A 21,297-nucleotide genomic window follows, 5' to 3' on the forward strand; every position below is an offset into this window, starting at 1 on the left:
CGGAACTCAGGTGATAGAGAAAGGGTGGCCTCTGAGGTTGTGGCAATGAACCCCATATTGAATGGACCACATTCTCTGGTTGACTTTGCCCAATTCATGGGTTTTCATTTAAGCCTTTGCAGTCAGTGCTCCAAGCGTCCAATCCTCCACCTATTTGCAAAGCTTTGCAATAAAGAGCCCATAATCTCTGGAGCACATGGATTCCTTCCTGTGGAAGCTCATCAGTTTCTCAGTTTTCCTCTGTAAACACTGGCGTTTTGAGTCAGCCTTCTTCCAGGGTGAGCTGGTGTCATCTGAACTGGAGATTGGCAAGCCCATCTCAGGCAAACAGGCCTCCCTGCACTGGTCCAGGGACTTGGCTGAGACATGCTGGGTCTGCGGGAAAGTGTAGCCAGAAGCCAGATCTCTGGATCTAAGAGGCAGCAAGCTTTGTCAGGGTGGACTTGCTGCGATAGCAAACAGCCCCAGTGATTCAGTGGCTTCCTAGGATGAAGTTTCTCACTTGGGCAGTGGTTCAATGTGGGTATTCCTAGCCAGGTGCTTCCTGGGCAGCTCTCCTCTGAGCAGTGTGATGCAGGAGCTCAGATTCCTTCCATCCTGTAACTCTACACACTCTTCTCCCGCTAACCAGGACCTGAGAGTCCTCCAGTCTAGCAGGCAGGGGAGACAAGAGAGCATGGATTATACACAGAGGACTTCCAGCCATACTCTATTGGCCAGATCTCAGCCACTGGGCTGCTCCCATCTGCAAGGGAGGTTGGGAAATGTCGTCCACCGTGTGCCTGGGGGGCAAGGGTTTGACTTGTGAACACCCACTCAGCTGGCTCCAGTAGAAAATGGCCGCAGCAACACCACTTTGGAGTCAGCAGACCTGAGTGCCAAGCAGGCTCTCCCGTCTCCCATCTGGGGCTCTCTGGGCCCCAGTGTCCCCATCTGTAAAATGGGCATGGTGATATTCCCCACCTTACAGGTTCGTGGGAGCCTTGGATGAGATCAAGAAGTGGAAGCACCAAGCCATATCCTGGCTGGGCACAGGCCCTGGGAGAGCTCACTGAGACTCCGAGAGTGTCCAGGGCTCAGGTCCAGTTGGCACAGCAGGCCAGAAGACTTGTGGGGGCACAGAAGAGGTTCTGGAAGCTTCTTTCATACCCAGCTGGAGGCAGACCTCATGGGACGCAGGAAGGCAGGGGGTTCGGTGTGTCCACAGAAGGGGGTTTGGTGTCACTGGAGGGGCTGCACACCTTACCTGCTTGTCCTCTTTCCTGACCCCACTGAGCCCATTGCCTCCCCGGAGCCCCGAGCCCCATCTTGCAAGCTAGGGCAGTGGCAGTCACATCCCTGGGGAGGACTCTGGGATTCAGGACCCATGTGGTCCTGAGGCCGCTTCTCAGACCTTATCCGCCATGCCCCACCAGCCAGCCCACCTGCCACCATCACAAGCTGGAGCCCGTACAGCATGCATGATGCCACTCAAAGATCAAGTAGGTTCTCGGCTTGATGCAGAGCCTCCTGCTTGCCTCCTTCACCCACCTGTCTCCTCTGCCTGCTGTTGCAGGGGACAGCAGGGTGCCCAGTGCCCCACTCAGCACGTGCAGATGTTTGCCATCACCGTGTTTGGTTCTGGTCTCCTCCTTGGAGACGGAGCCCCAGGCCTGGTTCCCAGTTCTCTCTTAGGTGCTCAGGGACCCTAGGGCTGTTTCGCTCCATCCCTTGCCCACACAGTGTTTGCGTTTAAACTTCTGCTTGGGTCTCCAGCACAAGCTGTTGGCTGAAGGCCCAGGAAAGGCACTGGGCTCTACAGTGAGTCAGAGGGGACACCCCACCTGGGTTATCTGATGCACCATGCCATGCGTTTCCCATGAGAGTCCCTGTTCCCACAGTTTCTCCCTTGTCTCCTGTCTGCTCTAGAGAGAGTGCATGAGAGATGGCTAAGAACGCACGCTTGTGAACCTGAGAGATCTGAGTTCCAGTCCTGGCTCTGCCTGTTGTTTACTGTGTGGCCTTGAAGTGACTTTCCCCCTCTGAGCCTGGTTTACTCCATCTGTGATAACAGGGTTGCCTGGGCTGCTTGGTCCTTCGGTAATGGATGTAAAACACAGAGCCCAGGCCTGGCTTCTAGCCAGCACCAGGGAATATTCGCCATCGTGGTTCATGGTCATTCTTTAGCAGCACTGTACTTCTTGACAATGAGAATGTGGGGGTTAAGGTTCTTGCCCCCGCCCCCCCCGTAACTCCCTTTGTGCGTCTCCAAAGCCACAGCCTGGCCTCCCTCTCCAGCGGCTCTGGGTACAGCGAGTGACTGCACAGGCCCAGCCCTGGGGTCTGGAGCCTCCGCTGGCTCTGTGAGACGGCCACTGCGGCCTCTCCCTGGTCTCCCTGCCTCTGCTTTGGCCTCCTCCAGTCTGGAGGGCTCCTGTCACTGAGGCCTCCTGCCTGCCACCTTGCAAATGAAATCCAGTGGGCTTGTAGGAGAGGGAGAGCAGTGACTCGGTGGGGCTTGCAGGAGAGGCAGGGCAGTGGCTGGGGCAGGGCTGGGCATCATGCACCCTCCCCCATGGTCGACCTTGAGGCGCTTACTTCCCTTGCCGACCCCCAACTCCTCATTTGTGAACTGAAGTGGGAGGGGTTGGACCAAACCAGTGCCTTCCAGCCTGGTCGGTGCCCCCTTTGCTACTTTTCCTCCATTAGCCCTGCATTTTGGAAAACCAAGTCCACCACCTTGTACGGGTTAATCATCACCGACCTAACGTGGTCAGACACACCACCTGGGTTCAGCATGTCAGAACCTGAGTCTCTGTCACTATCCGTCCTCTGACCTTCTCCTGTCACCGCCCTTTTGAGTGGGCCACCTGGGCTGCTTTGTCTCAGAGCCCAGCTCAGTCTCCTCGGGCCACGCCGTTCTCTGGGACAAGGAGTGCCCAGGCTGGGGGAGTGTGCTCCCCAGAGCCTGCAGCCTCCTCTAGGTCCTGGATGCCCTGCCCACTTCTACAGCCTGGGCAGACCCCGCCCCGGCCTTCCTTTTCATGGACACTGCCCATGGGCCCACGATGGCTGCCTAGGGAGGGAGGTGTGTGGACCGGGCTGGCATGTAAGGGCTGGGGTCCACACTCAAGTCTGAGGCCCCCTGCAGTGAAGGTCAGAGCTGGGGGCAGAGATGGGATGGCCCTAGGCCCCCTCAGTGCTCCTGCCCTAATCCCCTTATGTGTGAGTGCTGGGCCAGGTTGCCATCCAGGCCATCTCTCAGACCCACACACTCCTTAGTGTCTCCCTCATCTTATCCATCTGCAATTCCTCCAGGATGTCCCGGAACAGGGACCTCCTCTCCCATCCTGTGGCACCGCCGTCTCTCCCCTGGATGCCACAAGCCAGGTCTCCCTGCGCCTGCCCTTGACCCTGAGAGTCCATTCCAACACCAAAGTGAAGTTTCAGAGAGCACAGAGGCCTCGTCACTGCCTGCTGATAACGAACCCAGGGCTTCTCAGCACACCCAGAGGTCCATGCAGCCCCCAGGGCACCCCACGGAGGTCCATGCAGCCCCCAGGGCACCCCACAGGGATCCGCAGACCATGGCCCCTCTCTATGGCCGGTTCTCTAACGGCCCTAGTATGTACCGGCCCCAGCACCTGCCATTCCTCCCCCACCCCCGCCCCTCTCTCCACTTCCCAGCCTTCACCCAGCTCATCCCTCCCGGGGAACTGCTCCTGATCTGCCGGCTCTGATCCCTCAGATGCCAGCTGAAGGCCACCTCCTCTGAGCCACTCCCCTCGCCCATCCAGTCTAGGGTGCCCTCCCCGTTGGAGGCTCTGGCTCCGTGCTGTTTTCTCTTCATCACACTGATCATAACCGCCCAGGACTTAAATGCATTATTGATGATGATACTATTTTAATGCAGTTTCCTGTTAGAACATTATGATTGTTATTATTTCTTTATCTGTGGCCTGTGTGTCTGCTCCAGTAGGTGACAGGCTCGGAGCAGCATCCCTGGCTGTGTGGTTCGCTGTTGGATTCCGGTGCCTAGAGCCCTCCCGTGGAGCGGAAAGCAGGGGCCGGAGGTTTTTGCTTTTTAGAGACAGCATCTCACTCTGTCGCCCAGGCTGGAGTGCGGTGATGCTTATAACTCATTGGAGGCTCGAACTCCTGGCCCCAAGCAGTGCTCCCATCCCAGCCTCCCTAAGTGCTGGCATTACAGGTGTGCACCACCACACCCAGCTGAGACTGGACATTTCATTTGGCCTGAGATGCTGGCCTACGATCACTTTTTGGGGGACAGGTCAGTTTCGTGCCTGGGACCAGCACTGCCCTGGCCTAGCACCTGGCATGAGTCGGTGCTCAGGGAGACCCAGGCTGCCCCGTGGTGATCTCTGGGGTGGATGACTTTCTTTGGCTTGTTTCTTTAGAAACAGTGGTGTGCTGGTGAATGTCGAACAACCAGCACTCCGGGAAAAACAAACAAACAAACAAACAAGAAAACAGCAGCACTGGTTTGTAAGGTTGGCCAGTTTTCGTGGTGTAAGTTCTCCCCCCATGGTGGCCAGCGTCAAGCTGCCAAAGTGACACCATCACATGTGGCGTTGGGAAGAGGCACGCTCCTCTCTCCTCAGCAAGGGCCCCGGCATGCAGTGGCTTAGGAGGATGGCAGGGCGCTCCGTGTCCTGGCATCCGTGGGTCTGTGCACAGCTGGGAGACGTTGCTTGCCAGTGGAGAGTGGGATGTTGCCAGCTTTTCTCAGGACCTTGGGCCCTGGCCCATCACCCTGGGTCTCACATTGTTCCTGGCCATGTGTGAGGAGCGGGCGGTGGGACAGAGCTGCAGGCTTGACCCAGCGTGGGGGCTCTGCCATCGTTAGCTGTGTGACTCCAGGCAAGCTCTAAGCCCCCTCTGAGCCTCTGTTTCCTCGTCTGAAGGGTAGGGTGGGGTGGTCATTGTAGATCCTTCAGGAAACCCCATGATGGCAGGCAGTGGCGGGCAGGAAGGACTGGCAAACTCTGTCTCCAGCCTGGGCTCTCTGGGCCTGAGCTCTGTGTGACTGTGGAAACATCCCATTGTCCCTCTGGCGTCACTGCCTCTGTCCACCCAGTGTGGACACTGTGTCCGGCCCCTTGGCTATAAAATCCGGGTCCACACAGTCCTCTGAATTGGGGGAGGAAATGGAGGCTTGGAAAGATCTAGAGGCTGTCCCAAGTCACCCAGTGTGTGGGTAGCAGAGCCCTCCTCTTTGCCGCTCCTCACCTCCTCATGGCGGCAGGAGCACCCCCCTCTGCTAACGTGATGTGTGATCCCCGCCCTCCACAGGGCTCACAGCAGCTCCCCAGCCCAGAGACCCTGTGCCGGGGCTCTCAGCAGGACAGAGCAGGGAGGGTGTGCGGGCAGCGTGGTGGGCGTTCTGCATGGGAGACCTCCTTAAGCCCTCCCTGCCATGCCTTCAGCACACACAGACCCCCACATGCCCAAGGAAGGCTGCCCAGTGCGTGCATGTTGGGACCTGCCCTAAAATCGAGGCTTGAGGGACGCTGGACCCACACAGGGCCCGGCACCACCTCCCGAGGGGCAGGCACTCTGCTCCCAGGACACTGGCGTGGGTGCTGTGTCCCGGAGGGCTGCGGGGTCAGCAGAAAGGCGGAATGGATCCCTGGCCTTCTGTGACCTTGCCCCATCTGTGGGCCCAGCTCAGGAGCACAAGATGTTGGTGCAGTTCCGGGAGGTGCCGGATTCCACAGGCTGCAGGGGCACCTCCTCCCTCCTGCTCTCTCCAGCCTCTCACGACCCGGAGCCTCAGATCCTCCCACACCAGAATCCGCTAGGAACAGCACACCACGCAGGGGACTCCATTTTCGCTTTTGCTGAATGCCCCAAATCCCTGATCCTTGATCGCTGTGGGGTGACCCCGGGCTCCGGAGACCCCAGGACTGGCCTGTGTGGCCTTCGGCAAGCACCTGCTCTCTGTCTCCACAGCCACAGCCTGGGCAAGAGACGTCCCCTTGAGATGAGATGACCCCGATAAACGGCCTTTGCCTGTGGAAGGCGCCTTCGCTTCTACTGTCCTGGTTTCGGTTTCCCAGCATGTCCTGGGAATGTCAGTCTGAGAAACTGGTTTGGGAGTGGCGACACTTTCCCCTTCATTTTGCAGTGACTCCCACTGTCCTAAATAAATGAGACCTAACCCCTCCCGGTTTAGGAACCTGACACCTGAGCGGCTCTGCTCCTTTTCTGGGTCTCACAAAGAAACGTCCGAGGCTTCTGAGCCATCAAATGGTTGTCAGGAGGCCCAGGCGCCAAATCACACTCATTTTACAGCAGGAAATTCAAGGCCTGCAGAGGGCCCAGCTGAGTCTTCCGCTGGGTTTGGTTTGGCCCAGCCCGCAGTGGACCAAGCTATCAGCATTTAGCAATTGCGAATTCTCACATGAGCAGCCTGGGGTCCCCACCTCGCTGGAGAAACGAGGAAGGGGCGGCAGCAGGCCAGCATTCTCGTGGGGCCTTGACGTCCCCCTGAGACAGGGACGGCCCACCGGATGGGGCCTAGGCTCTGCCTCATCCACACTTCCAGGCCCTGGGACTCTTTGAGCCTGTGCCCCAATCTAGTCCAGCCTCTTCTGGTTACAGAAGGGAAACTGAGGCACAAAGGCATCATGATCCAGTCCTGGGGAATTAGACCTGGAGCACGGGTCTTGGGAGGGCCAGCCCCTGGGTCTTCTCCCCTGGGGCGCAGGAGGTATGGAAGGTGTGGTTTTCATTCTCCATGCTTGCTGTTCATCAGCATATGTCCTCCAGAAACAGATGTACTCACAAGGCTGCCCTGTGGCTGTAGACCCAGAGGAGAAGGTGGGGAAGGCGGGAGTTGGGGGCCAGGGCCTGTGTTTTACCCGGGGCGGGGAAAGCCCTGGGTCTGCTGTTCCTGAGACATTTTTTCCCAACCTCAATGAGTGGCCCATCAGATCCCGGGGCTGGTAGCTGTGAGCCAGGGGAGGCCCAGGGCGGCTTTGCTGGCTTTGCAGGCCAGGGAGACCGTGCAGCTCTTGAAGAGGCCTTCCCAGCACACACTGCCCTGCTGAGGGTGGCTCCTGGGGGCCCATTCCTAAGAACCATATTGCAAAGTGTCGTGGGCCGGGTGTGGCTCACACTTGTAATCCCAATACTTCGGGAGGCTGAAGCAGGAGGATTGGTTGAAGCCAGGAATTTGAGAGCAGCCTGAGCTGGACCCTCCAGCATTCTTCCTCGCTAGGAAGCTCAGGGAGGGTTGGTGTCATCAGCTAACCCTCTATGGGAATAGCACGTGTACTGGGTGTCTTGTATGTGCCGGGCCCTGGGGTGTCCTCAGTGCAGTCACCTCATTTCCTCCCTGGACACACCCACGAGAGGGGACCTTTACCATCTGTGTGTCCTTATGGGATGCCTGAGGCTTGGGCCGGTCAGTGGCTGGCCCAGGGTCACACAGGTAGCGAGTGGCGAGGCGAGGCCCTCCTGCCCTGGCAGTGAAGCCCGTGCTTCTCTGCGTTACTGTCTGGCCTCCCAGAATCCACATCTGCTCTGGCAATACCCAGTTGTGCCGAGCGGGGCCTGCACCCGGATAACAGTGGGGGACGTGTTTGGAGCGATGGGGCCTTGGGACAGGCTTCCTGGGGGCAGCCATGGAGGCTGGGCCCCTTCCCCCAAGGAAGGGGTCAGTGGTGAAGGGCGCAGGGGAAGTGCGCTGCTTCCATCCAGCACTCGCCTGCCCTCAGCCACAGCCTGCCGGGGCGACAGCCTGGATCTGGAGAGTTTAGATGTACTGGGGAGAATCCTGGCGCAGCTGGAGCGCCAAGGCAGCATTAATGGCAGCATATCTACTGCGGGTGCATGGAGAGTGACCTAAGGGGCCTCTCGGTAGGAGAAAAGCAAGTCTTGTGTGGCTGGACTCGGACTGTTGGGGGGCTTTGAGTCACTGAACGTGGCTGTTTTTACCCCATCCCTTTATTTGGAGCCAGACCCTAAATGTGATCTAAGCATGGGCCTGGGGCCTCGGGCAAGAGCTCCGTCCCTCCCTGGGCTGCAGAGGTTTGGAAAGAGAGGGGGGCCTCCTGTCCCCGACTTCACTCCTGAGCTTCAGCAGTGGGAGGATGGGCCAGAGCGCCTGACGGGGACGGGACGAGACAGTGTCGGGGCCGAGGAGCTGGGGTGCGCCTGGGACTCGGAGCGTGCCTCCTCCTGCCTGTGGCGGCTGACCATCTGTGTGAGTGCGTTCTTGGGTTGCTATAAGGAAATGCCCGAGTCTGGGTTTCACTGGTTATGCAGGACACCCCAGGAGGTGGGGAATTGGGCACCTGCTCACCGCAGGCCCTCGTGTGAGCCTCGGGAAGCTTGTAGTCATGGCGGAAGGTAACCAGGGAGCAGGAGTGTCACATGGAGAGAGGGGGCAAGAGAGTGGGAGGCAGATCTCACGTGAACTGAGGGAGGATTCATTCATCACCAGGGGATGGCATGGAGAGCCATTCCTGAGGGCCCCACCCCCACATCCCACACCCCCCACCAGGTCCCACTGCAACGCTGGGAATCACATTTCAACACGAGCTTTGGAGGGGGCAGGCACCCGAACCATATCACCACCCCTGAGGGCAGAGGGATGGAGGTTGAGATGCAACCAGAGGGCAGAAATAGGCTCACCCACCTGGGGTCCGCTGTGTGGGCTCTTCTGGGGACATGCATCTCCCTGGGTTTCCACACCCAGGCCCCATCCAGCCATCATCTGTGGGTCCTGGGGTGGGGCCCATCTGCCCATGCCTTCGCCTGGGCCATGGAGGATAGCCTTGTTTTGCACAGCGTCCCTGGGGCGGCTGCTGGAACCGAGCAGAACAGATTCATCTTCATTTATTGAAAGACGGGTTCCGTATCATATAACCGGAAGGTATGGCCACGGCTAGGCCTTCTGAGAAACATGCGACCCCAGGGCAGCATCAGCACAAAGGGCAGACCAGAGGGCTGCAGGTGGTCCCAGAAGAGTCAGTGCCCATTCGCTCTTGCCCTGCCCGTGGAGCCTGTTCTACGCCGGGCTCTGTCTTGGTGACAGGACTGTGGCGGAGACCACTGAGGTGAACTCCTGCCTCCTGCAGCTCGCATTCCAAGGGAAGCCAGGCCGCAGCCAGATAGCCGAGTAGAGTCAGCTCTGGGGCCGAGGGCAGTGAGGGCAGCAGAGACTAAGACAAGTGTGGAGTGGTGGGAACAGCAGGTGGGGACTGGAGGTGATGCTGGGCAGAGTTCTGCAGGGAAGGCCGGAACCGCAGGAGGGACTGCGAGGCGCATGTCTAGGGCCAAGCAAAGGCCCTGGGGTGGGCCTGAGGGGTATGCGAGGCCGGGGTGGCTGGAAAGGAAGGAGCAAGGGGAGGGGCTGGGCTGCGCCCAGGTGGGGTCCACCCGGCCGACAGTGCCGCAGGGTTGGTGAGGGCCTCAGCTTGTATCTGCTTTTACTGGGAGTTGAGGAGGCTGTGAGCTGGCCTGGACTTAGATTTTGTCAAGATCACGGCTGTGATGAGACTAGACAGGAGAGGGCGGTGGGGCGGTGGGGTGTGGGAGCCCGGACCCCAGGAAGGCACCTCTTCACCAGTCTGAGTGAGCCGAGTGGCTGGCTCACAGGGTGTGTCCACTAGCAGGATTCGTTGTCACTGTAACCTGGTAACTATGCTGTTGGATAGGCATGTGGGGCTGCTGTGACCATTTCACAGATGAGGAAATTGAGGAGAAGAGAATGCAAGAGTTGGCTCAGGGGTGGCAGAGTTGGTGACTTTTGACCTGGCACAGAACCATCTACATTGAGGCACATGCGTGCATGAGGTCCGGCCTGCACACCCCCTGCCTAGGGCCTTGGGGAAGGTGCATTGTGACATCACAAGGTCCCTGAGGCATGGCTGGAGTTGAGCATGAGCTTCCTAGATGCCGCTGTATTCCACCGCAGCTCCCCAGAGACGTGGCTGGGGGCTCACAGCAGCTGGATGTCCCTGCAGCCCTGCGCACTCTCAGGGCCTTGGCATCAGCATTTGACTAATTTACCAGGTCCCATCGCCTCTTCCACTCTAAGGGCATTTGGTGAGGGAGACATGAAGAAAGCAGCAGCAGGGAGTGGGTACGGTACTCTGGGAAAGTGAATCTGCCGTACAAGACCTGGAAATCACAGTGTCACTTAAAGATCTGCAAAAATGTAACACTGAAAACGTATTTTAAGAGACCAGCTGGAAAAACAGAAAAGACAGAGGTGTCGTGGAAGGACGTGCCTGGCAAAGCCCCTTCCTCTGTGCAGGCACCCAGCGGGCCCCTCCCACAGGGCACCCTCAGTCCTGCGGAGGAACCCGGGGAGGTGGGGTCACCCTGGTTAGGGATGAGGACTCTGAACCAAGGCCCCAGAGTGGTGGGATCAGGACTTACACATGGGTGCCTTGAGTGTCGCGGGTGTGAGGACAGAGAACACAGGCCCTGAGCCTGCTGCCCCCTCCAGTTACTGGCTGTGTGGCCTTGGGCAAGTTACTTCTCCAGCTTCAGCATCCACCTCTGAGGAAGAGAATAAGAATGGTCTCTGTCTCACGGTGGCTGTGGGGTGAGGGAGCATGAGTGAAGCCAGCACAGCTCCTGGAGCCATGCCCGGCAGGCTGGCAACCCCCGTCCGGTGCACAGGGGCCACTGTCCTGGGCCCTGTGGTGCATGGCACTCAGGTGTGCGGGGGAAGCTTTTCCAGGCCCGCTTCTCGTTGTAAGGAATAGGATTTAAAGTTCATCCCGGGAGGTGAAAGTGGGGGAGGGAGCGTGGACAGCATGGGCTGTCCCTGACGTGTCCCTCCTGGGCTCAGGGCTCACCGTTCCCACATTGAAGGCAGCTGTGCCCACGGACTGCTCTTCCACGCTTTCCAGGAGAGCCCTGAGTTTGTATAAATTATTCACCAAAAAAAAAAAGAGAGAGAGAGAGAACATCATGGGGTGTATTTGTATCTGGTTTGAAGTTTCTAGCAACACATCACTTCTAAGAAAAGCTCCAAGCCAAAAAACAAACAAAAAAACCGCCGGACCACCAAACCCTTTTCCCGGCTCCCCCAGCCCCTCTGCACCCTGGTGTGGCTGAGAAAGCACGAGGGGCAGCATCTGTAGGTGTTCTGGGGCGTCCCAGGTCTCTGCCTCACGACGGCATCTGAAGAATGCCCGGCGTGTGTCTGTCTGAAGGCGCGGGTACCTGCCCAGCTCTGGCAGCCCGGCGGGAGCCCTCTCCCTCCTCCCAGGCAGAGATGCTCCTCTGCGCGGTGCAGTCACCACCTCTGGGAGATCCATGCTCAGCATCTGTCTTGATTTCCCATCCTTGTTGGGATGGGTCTTCCAAACTTCTAGGCCCAGTAGGGCTAGCTGCTCTTCTCCCGGGCTGGCATCTCCTCTCCCACAGCCGGGCAGTTACAGGGCCTTCTCCTGAAAAGCCTTTTCCAGTCTGAACACAGTGCTATGGAGTCGTTTGGATGGACTCCTTAAGCCTCGGTCTCAGTGCTGAATGGTGGTGCTGCCGTCAGCACCAGCGGGCCCGTCCCTTGCTCCTCTTGCCTCTCTGCCTTTAGCCCCCAAGGCAGCCACCCCATGCAGACCCTTGCAGAGCACCTCCTGTGTTCTGGGCTTGGTGCCGGGCACAAGGGATGGAGGCGACTGGGATCCTGCCACTTTGGTGGCAGATGAGTGAGTGGAGGGGTCAGAGGGCCCCTGTGGGGGTGGGGCAGGGCTGTGCTCATGACCCGGGTATGCAACTGGGCCTGTGGGATCATGACCAGTGAGCTCGGTTCATCATGGGCAGCCATCTAGCGGGGATGCATTTGGTCAGTGGCTCTGTGGGAGGAGCTGGTACCCGGGCCTAGGGGGTGGGTGGGGAAGAGGGCATGGAGACAGCTCACCCTGACCACCCGCTGTAGGTAGCTCTGGGGTAGGGGCAGGTGCGCTGAACTGGGGCAGGTGCGCTGAGCTGGGGCAGGTGTGCTGAACTAGGGCAGGTGCGCTGAGCTGGGGCAGGTGCACTGAGCTGGGGCAGGTGTGCTGAGCTGGGCCGCCTGGCAGGTATAGCACTTGCCCTCTCCCGGTCTCTCCCAGGTGACCTGTTGGGGGATTTCAGGTCATGTCACACACATCCTCCCAACTCACAGCCAAGCCAGAGGAGGGCCTGTGGCTCCATCCTGTCCCAGAGGGTGTGTCCGGAGGGGACACTGACCGGCAGGCAGACCAAGAGCCTCTGGGACTGCTCCTGGAGAGGGCGGGTGGTCTCAGGGGAAGAGGCAGATACGGAGGCCCACAACTTCAGGCCCTCTGTTTTGGAGTCTGGTGCACATCTGCCTTCCCATGGCTCATCCGGTGGCCAGGTATGACCGCCACCCCTTGCTGGCCTCATCTTTTGTGGGACTGCCCAGCGGGCCCAGGCCTGATCAGCCAACAGGGGCCACTTTTGAGGCATCCAGAATCCAGGCCAAGTGTGCCTGTGTTCCTGGGGCGGTGGCCCAGGCCTGGGACGTTTACTTAAGAGCTCGGGTGTGGCCTCCTGGAAAACAGTACCCGCTCACATCCTGTCCATCCAGGCCTGGCGTACCTCTTGCTCAAGAGGAGAATTAATCCATGGGCCTCAGGTGAAATGCCAGCTTCCACCCCTGGGACTCATGTGTGTGGCTCCCAGATGTGTGAGCACCTGCTGCGCGTGGGTGCTGGGCCAGCTGCAAGGACACGGCAGGCTCATGCCCAGGGACTCCCCTGGAGCCACACAGCAGGAGCAGAAACCACAGGAGCACTTGAACCCACCTGGAAGCCCCCAGAGGCTTTCTGCCAGAGGGGGCACTGGGGCAAGGTGGAGGCACCAGGGCAAGATGGGGGCTGTTGTAGCAGCTCTGGGACCTGCGCCTTCCCTGTGAATAAAAACGCGGCACACAGCATTTGGAGAACGCTTGTGGTTTATACAGCACGTGCACAGCCAGATTCTCCTGGGTGCCCCGCTGACCCCCTGGGATGGGTTTTCTGGTCCCAGCAGACTCATGAATGCCGGTCACAGGGGGAAGGGGCTCCAGAACATTTCTGTGAATTGTCTCAACGTTCTTGTGAGGCAGGTATGATCATCCCCATTCCACAGATTAGAAAACTGAGGTTCAGACAGCTGGAGGGCCGTGATCACTGTCTTTGCCCTTGCTGCTCCACACCCCGGTGGTCACCCCAGACTCCTCCGGCTTTCCCCGGGGGCTTTTGCCTGGCATGTTTTGCTCTCCTGATTTTGAGCACACCCCAAGACTTTCCTTCTGCTCATTACCAGGGCAGCAGAGGGTCTGGGGCACAAGGAGAGAGAGGGGCCCTGTGGTGGCCGAGACATGGGGGGGACTGCTCCGAAGCCCAGCAGCCCTTGGAGAATGTCGCCAAAGTCCCAGACCTCCCCCAAGAAAAGTCCAGGGATATGTGTCTCTCACACACACCTTTGGCAGCCATCCCCAGGGACTCCAGGTTGAGAAACTCTGGCCTGAGCCACCCCCAGCTGTTGACAAGAGGTAACGACCCCACTAGTGATGGGCCCTCCATGCCTCCATCTGCCTCTGCCTCTGCCCACCCCGGCCACGACCCCAGCCTGGCTCACAGCCGGACGTCCATCCAGCAGAAGGTAAAGGGGCACCCGAGGCCATGGGCAGGCTCTCATGGAACCACCGGCAACATCACAGCCTTGGAGATGAAGGGGCAGCCTTGGCTGGGTCGGGGACAGGACACGTGAGTTTGCTCTGGTCCAGTAAAGATGCTTTCAAGGCAGCACAGTTGTTAAAGAGAGTGGCCTTCGGGGTCAGGAATACCTGGCTTTGAACTTCGGCTCTGCTCCTTCCCAGCCTCCCTCCTCCGAGCCTCAGTTTTTCATTTGTGAGATGGGGATGGGAAAGCACCCACCTCATGGGGCTCCTGGGGGGTGCAGGAACCTCCTGGGGCCTGGCTAGCAGGCTCTGGGTCTCTGGCGGCCACGGTCATGCATGTTCCCCGGCGTGGAGGGGCGTCTCTTTCCATACGTGCTTCTGGCAGTGCTGCACAGTGTTGCACAGCTTGGCGGCCTCCTGGCTCCTGCACCAGAAGCTTGGGCCCAGGGCACACTGGTCAGTGCCCAGCAATGGGGTCCTGGGGCCGTGACAGGCCCCCACCTTCTTGCACACAGCCACAGGGTCCACCATGTCCTTGAGACTCTCGATAAGCACAGGCTCATACTGGGTGACGAAGTGCTTGCACTGGATCATGTAGGGCAGCGGCAGGATGCTGCAGGCACCCTTGAAGGCCATCAGGATGTCTCGCTTGGTGCTCTTGCTCTCCAGGTTGTGGGAGGACACCGTGAGCAGCCTCTTGCACCCATTGCAGAAGCTGCCCTGGTTCTCCGCGTCCCACTCTGGGGACGGCATGACGGCATAGGCGTCAGGGAGTGCTCGGGACCGCCTCCGGTTGCCACACAGACGGATGAACCTGCACACCTTCTCTGGGGTGATTTTGGCCACAAGCTGCACCAAGGAGGGGCTGTAGGTGTCCACCAAGATGATGCACTCCTTCCTGATAGAGGCAGGCATTACCGAGCACACGCGCTCCAGGGCGTGGGTGATCATGAGCTCAGAGCTGTTGGACATGAGCCAGTGGTCCAGCTTCTGCACCACGCTCATGCACACCTCACAGGTCACGCCGGCCTTCATCTGCATCTCGCTCTGTTTCCTTGGCAACCCCAGCTCCAGGGAGGGGACCCCGTCCATGGCCACTACTTGAGTCAAGTGGGCAGGTGCCCCTAGCTCCTCACAGAATCCCCCCTTCCCACAGAGCTCCTGCGCGGGGAGAAGGCTCAGTGCTTGCTCAGCAGGGACGAAAAACTGACGGAGGTAGTTCTTGCAGAGGACAGCCAGGCCAGGCCCCAGGGACTCACACTGCTCCTGGATGTTCAAGTCTGCCAAGGTCAAGTTGGACCGGACAGCCTCCTGGAGTCGGTAGACCTGTCGTACACAGTCTTGGCACAGAGCTCCTTCAGGCACCTGGGGAGGGTGGAACCTAAGGGGCCCATTGGCCATGAATGGAGCCACAGCCTCAGAGGTGTCCCCTTTGGAGAGTGGCCCCAGGGTGGCCAGGTGCCTCTGCAGCGGCTCACAGAGGCTGAGCGCTGTGCACACCTGTGCCGGGGCGCTGTCCGGGTCCCCGTGGAGCATGCTCAGGATGGCTGAACTGTGGGCATCCACCATCCACTTGCATCCGGCTGAAGACTCCTGGCTGGGGAGCCACTCACAGGTCTTCATCACCAAAGCCAGGATGTCAGACTCCGTGGCGTCAGGGTTCAGCCCGTTGCCAGCGGCAGCTGCTATGTCCTGGCATACGTCACAGGGCAGAGACTTCACGGTGGGTTTGTTCCATACGGCCCCCTGGCAGTACCCCACGGCCCCGCACCTGGTAGCTGCCTGCAGATCCTGGCACCACACCGTGGAGCCCTTTGCACACTCCTGGGGGCCTGAGGTGGGGCTGGCCCTGGTGGCCCCCAGGAGGCTGGGAAGGAGGAGCAGGGCACACAGCATGCTGCCCAGGGACTCTCTGGCTCCAGAGCACTCAGCAGTGGCTGCTGCTATAAACCCGGCTCTCCTGCCTGGCCCCAGAGGAGGTGCAGAAGGGCGGCCCCACCTCCTGGCCACTCCCACAGCCTGACACACACCCTGTGCCCGGGGGTTCCTGGCCTCTTGGCCTTTGCTCTTGCAGTGCCCGGAACACTATCCCTCCCCTCTTTTCCCTTGGATAAGACAAACTCTTACCAGTTTTCTGAGCCTAGTTGATATGTGAATGAAGCTCAGCTCCTAGGAAATCCTCCTGGCTGGGCTGTGTCCCCGCCTCCCCCTGCTGCAGTAGTTCCTGGGGTTCCCTTCCCTGTGGCTCACTGTCCTCTCCTGACTTGTTTGTGTGGCCTGGGTCCTCTCTTGGAATGTGGGGCCCCCCGAGGAGTCTCTGCCCCCATTCTGGGAGGTACAGAAAGGGATCCTCTGCTTTATATTTGCTGAAGATTGAGTGATGCCAATGACTGGCCACCCCCTGGATGCCACTGTTTTCTAATGTGGCCTCAGGGCCATGTGCCCAGCCAGGGTTCTGCCAGGTCCTGAGCCCAGCCGGTGTTTTCATTCTAGAAATGTCAATCAAAGGTTGAGTGTGGGCTGGTCCGTGGTAGGTGTGGATTAAATGTTTGTTGAAGGCACACACACACAAAAAGTGTTTGTTACATTTCTGTGTCATCTGTTATCTTATCTTTTCCTTCTGCCTTAGTTTTAAAAATAGTTCTTAGGCGAGAGAGTCAGCTGGGTGGGCACGCACAGGTGCTTTGTGTCAGGTCCTGTTCATTAAATGGAGAATTCTGGAGTCAGCCTCACCTCTGGCCTAATTGCTACACAGTCAAGGAGTGGGCAGGCCAGAGGTTTGATGGCAGGGGCTCCCCTAGCCCCCCATGTGGGTGTCCTCAGCTCAGCTTCCTCGGCTTGGGTGCTCCGTAGGAACACACTTCCCAGTTATGTGGGTCAGGCAGCCTGGCCTGAAATTGCAGCAGCCACTCATGAGGAATGCGGTAGTGCAGGGTGCTTCCCGCCAACCCTCCTGCTGGGTGCAGGGGTCGGGAAGAGAAGATGGAAAATAGGATTTACTGAGTTCTTGCAGTGACTTCCAAGGACTCTGGTTGCTGGGGACCGGTGGAGGGGACGGTCTTAGGGAACAGGTGAGTCTGGGTGTGCTTAGCTGCAGGATGGCAGCTGGCCAGCACCTCCAGGTCATACCCCAGGTGGGGCTGGAGACGTACGTGGGTGTCCTTATCTAGACTTGACTCAGCCAAGCGCGTGTTGATGTATTTCTATGGGCTTATGGTGGGCCTGCCATTCATTCAGTCCATCACCTGACATTTCCAGGGCACCCACTCACATCCCACCAGGACTTTGGGCACCAGGCTGAAGCAAACAGAAGGCCCTGCCCCTTGGTGTGAACACAGCTGCATGCCAGACTTCCTGCGAGTCCCTCCAGACCCAGCCCCCACTGCGCTGCCTTGGTCTCTTGCACTGAGGGGGTGCCATCCAGGAGGCCAGAATGTCCTCCTCATCCTGACATCCCTTGAGCCTAGCACAACACCCCGATGATGAAGGGCTTCTTGGCTCAGCCTTGTCTTTACAAGATTGCCCCACGCTGCCGTGTTTATCTGTAGAGCCGACATTCTTGTTTCTGGGTAGAATTCCACTGGGCAGGTGGAATGCCCCGCTGGGTCCTGGGTGTGTATTAATTAGGTCAGTGCACCACTACGGCGGATTTGTCTACTCTACCCTTGATTGGCCTTTGGGCCAGTTCCACTTGGGAGCTAGTAGGAGTAATGCTGCCCCGAACGCTTCTGTGTATGTCTTGGATGCACACGTGTCTTCCCTTCTCTGTTGGGTATTACCGGGGAGCGGCACGGATTGGGCATGCGTAGTGTGTGTGTGCTGAGCAGATACTGCTGGATTGATTTCCAAAGTGGTTGTGCCCGTTCCCACTCCCCTCAGCAGCATTTGAGGAATTCCGATTGCTCCATGTCTGTTTAGTTTCGGGGAGTGGGGTGTTTTCCAACACCAACGACCGATTCTTACAGATGCCAACTGGGTGCCCTGTAATTCCTTTCAGTTCTGACACCAACTACCCGGAGTTAGCACAGGCCCCACAGGTTAAGGGTTCAGCCCCTGCTTTAGAAGCTATAATCACAGGTCCAAGGTTGGCACCTGTACTTCTAATGAAGTGGCTATAAATTGGGGTCCTGCAACCCCCTCCTCGGGTTTGATAGTTCTCTAGGGTGGCTCACAGAATTCAGGAGGCCCTTTGCTTACATTTCTTATTTTTCATGAAAGATATGACTCAGGAGGCCATGCACAAGGCAAGGACTAGGGGCCGGGGTGCAGGACTCCCACACCCTCTGGGTGTGCCACCCTCCTCACGCCCCCATGTGTTCACCAACCAGGAAACTCATCAAACTTCATTGTCCAAGAGATTTTCCAGGGTTTAATCTCCAGCAGCCCCCACTCCTTCCCAGAGGCCAGGGGATGGGGCTGGACATTCCAGTCCTCGAGTGGCTTGGTCTTTCTGGTGACCAGCCCCATCAGAGGCCATCTAGGGACCCCACCCTAGGTCACCTCATTAGCGTAAACTCAGGTGTGGTCAGAGGGGGTCGTTATGAATAACAAAATACACTTCTGTCACTCAGCAAATTCCAAGGGTTGGAGCTCTGTGCCAGGAAGTGGGGACAAAACCAAACACATTTTTTTTTAATACGGGGTGGGGGGGATGATGCTGGATTACGTAAAGATGGCTGCAAGAACGGTGCAAGGCACTCCCAAGTACCTTTGCCCAGACGCACCTGCCCCACTTGCTTCGAGGTTCTCACTGCTTCTCCCTCCTTTCCTCTCACCTGTCTGTCCACCTACCTAGCCACCTACCTGTCGGTCCACACACGTATGTATTTGCACATATTTGTTTTTATAACCTTTGAGCATAGGTGGAGACATTGTATCTCTTTACCCCAGTTACTTTGGTGCCTATTTCCTAAGGACCAGGGCATTCTCTCATAACCAGGGTACATTTATGAAAATAAAGAACTGCAGTGTGGATACAATACTAGAATTTAACCCACAGCCCAGTTCAGCTTTACCAGCAGCCCTAGTGCTGCCCCATGTGGCATTGATTTCCCAGGTCTAGCCCCAGTCCAGGCACCCTGGTCATGGTGCCTCAGTGGCCTTCCATCGAGAGCTGATGGCAGCTTTGTGTTTTCTTTTGTAGCACTGGGGAACCAGCTGGTAATTTTGTAGAATGTCCCTCCCTGCAGGTCCGGCTGGGCTTTCCTCATGACCAGACCCAGGTCATGCATTGCATAGGGAGGCTTTGTTGATTTATCAACATGCATGATCTTTGATCACTTGGAGAAGATATACCAGTTTCCTTCTCTGTAAAGTTATTTCCTGCTTGTAATTAATAAGCGACATTTAGAAAGGTATCTTGAAAATATGTAACGATCTTATTCCTCATGAAATGTTTGTGCATTTATTTGAACACCTGCCCATCATTTTCTAGCCCTGTCTTCCTTCTATGTTAATTAGTTTGTATTCTTTTGTGAATAAAAAAAGCTTTATCTCCCCTTCCTCTCTCCTGCCTTCTGTTCCCTTCTCCTCCCTCCCTCCCTGCCTCTCTTTTTCCTTCCTTCCTCTTTCCTTTTTTCTTTTTTAAAAGACTCAGAATTATTTTTTACTTTCTTATTTTTTTTTTAAGTTTATTTAGTAGACTATAACCCAACACACCTGTCCCACTTGCTTCGACGTTCTCACCACCCCTCCCTCCTTTCCTCTCACCTGTCCACCTACCTACCCACCTACCCAACTGTTCCTACACATGTATATATTTGCACATACTTTTTTCATATCACTCATTGCTTTTGATGCCAAAATTGTCCCAGATGTGATCTATGGGAGTCCCCTCAGGCATCATTCTTTGGCACTTCCATACTTTCCGGCACAAGACATATTCCAGGCTCATCTTTTGCATTCTTTGAACCAGCCCTGGAATCAGCCTGTTCTCCAGGGATCATGGTGTTTAGAAACCAATATCTGGATATGAAATGTGCTCATTGCTCCTGTGCTATCATGCCTATTAGGCCCTCTGAGTGAAAACCTTACCTCTTCCTGACATGGGGTGAAAGAGGAAGGAGGGAGGGATGGTGTGCACAGGGAGAAATATAGAAACATTCACAGACATAGAAACAATATATATATATACACACACATGCACACACACACGTGTATATGTAACATATGCATCCATCTTCACAAGACTACGAGTTCACACTGTTACTTCCAACACTCAGGGCAGTGTAACTCCCCTGCCCAAGAGTGAGAGGCTTGGCTCCCATGACCTTTAACCTATTTACCCCTTACTGAACCCTAGAATATAACCAAGCCATTTTAGAAACACCACTGTGAAATGCAAACCCTGCTAACTAGAGCTCTTTCTTGCTACACATTTCTCTTTATTCTGTTGAGATAAATTTCACATACAGCTAAACGCACACATCTTCACACACCTGCAGAACGCACACCCCAGTCAAGGGGCAGAATGGTCCCGCGTGCTTCTTCCCAGTTACTTGTCAATGAGAGCAAACACTTTTCTTCCACAGATTAATTTTGTCTGTTCTTGAACCTCGTATTGGTGGAGTTGAACAGGAGGGAAAGGATGTCCTCTGTGCCTGCCTCTTTCGCTTGATGTTATGAGATCCAGGCATGTTGTTCCCATGACTGTAGGCTGTTCCTTCACCTTGCTGGGCAGTGCTTCATTGTGTGGCTTTCCCACACTCTGTTCATCCACCCTGAGCTGGTGTGGGATGGTTTCCAGTTTGGGGTTATTCAAACATGGCTGCTCCAAACAACTTGGTGACATCGGATGGTGTGCAGAATGTTTCTGTAGGGTGTGCACCTGTGCGGGCAGGTGGGTGTGTGCTGAGCAGATTCCCCAGGACTTCTCCGAAGTGGCCACACCAGCTGCTGTCACCCACCCGTGTTGCTGGTGCTGGTTGCTGCATGTGGCTCTGATTTCACCCCTTCCGAAAATGCAGAGAGTGGTATCACAGACATTCATCCTCCACCCACACTTTAACAAATGCTACCATTGGCTGTATTTTTTTTTTTTTTTAAAACCCCATTTGTTTCAAAAAGTTACATGCAAGGTATTCGCGTTTTCTCCCCAAGTGAAGACGAGCCTTGCTGCAGTGGAGTTAGGGAGAGTGGGAGGAGGCCGCCTTGTGGGTAAGACCCTGACCTGGAGCCTGGGGCCAGGAAGGAGTCGTTGGCTGCTTCTGGGAAGGTGGAGGTGACATTTCCCAAATACCGCCTTTGTGAAAGCTGGAAAGAGTCACACCCCAGGTGAGGGGCAGCCTGAGGCCAGGGTCGGGGCTGCTTCCAGGTGAGCACCAGTTGTGGGAAAGGCGCTGCACACAGAGGCCTGCTCCTGCCTGGCAGAGCTGGGCAGCAAGTGGGGGCAGCCTGATGAGCTGGGTGAGGGTGGCTGGAGGCTGAGTGGGAGGCCCTGACTCATACCTGAGCCGAGTGTGGGCACCGAGGTCCAGGCAGGGTGCAGGGGAGGTGCAGGCTGGCACGAGAGGGAAGCGCCCTTGCCACAGCCCCTTCCCCGTCAGAGATTTGAGAAGCCAGGGAAGGGTAGAACCTGGGAGCTGCCCAGCCCAGATCACCCTCCACCTCCCCCAGATCACCATCCACCCCCTCCCCCAGCCCAGATCACCCTCCACCCCCTCCCC

At 57.2% G+C, this 21,297-nt stretch overlaps 2 protein-coding genes across 2 annotated transcripts in view; one reads left to right on the forward strand and one right to left on the reverse strand.

Moving 5' to 3' along the window:
• Positions 1 to 21,297, forward strand: part of SORCS2 (sortilin-related VPS10 domain containing receptor 2) — a 408,600-nt gene that overhangs the window by 42,988 nt on the left and 344,315 nt on the right. The gene's annotated exons all lie outside the window — the stretch shown is intronic.
• Positions 12,905 to 15,605, reverse strand: PSAPL1 (prosaposin-like 1). The gene is made up of 2 exons (XM_012002170.1): positions 13,929 to 15,605; positions 12,905 to 13,898 (listed from the first exon to the last, which is right to left on the reverse strand). Exon 1 carries the CDS (start codon positions 15,527 to 15,529, stop codon positions 13,964 to 13,966), a length of 1,566 nt encoding a protein of 521 aa, XP_011857560.1. The 5' UTR covers positions 15,530 to 15,605; the 3' UTR covers positions 12,905 to 13,898; positions 13,929 to 13,963.

Source organism: Mandrillus leucophaeus, unplaced genomic scaffold, assembly GCF_000951045.1.
Source record: "Mandrillus leucophaeus isolate KB7577 unplaced genomic scaffold, Mleu.le_1.0 Scaffold68, whole genome shotgun sequence".
NCBI classification, from domain to species: domain Eukaryota; kingdom Metazoa; phylum Chordata; class Mammalia; order Primates; family Cercopithecidae; genus Mandrillus; species Mandrillus leucophaeus.

Excerpts from the sequence above, each read along its gene's own strand:
- PSAPL1 (XM_012002170.1), bottom strand. The coding sequence starts at position 15,529 with ATGCTGTGTGCCCTGCTCCTCCTTCCCAGCCTCCTGGGGGCCACCAGG.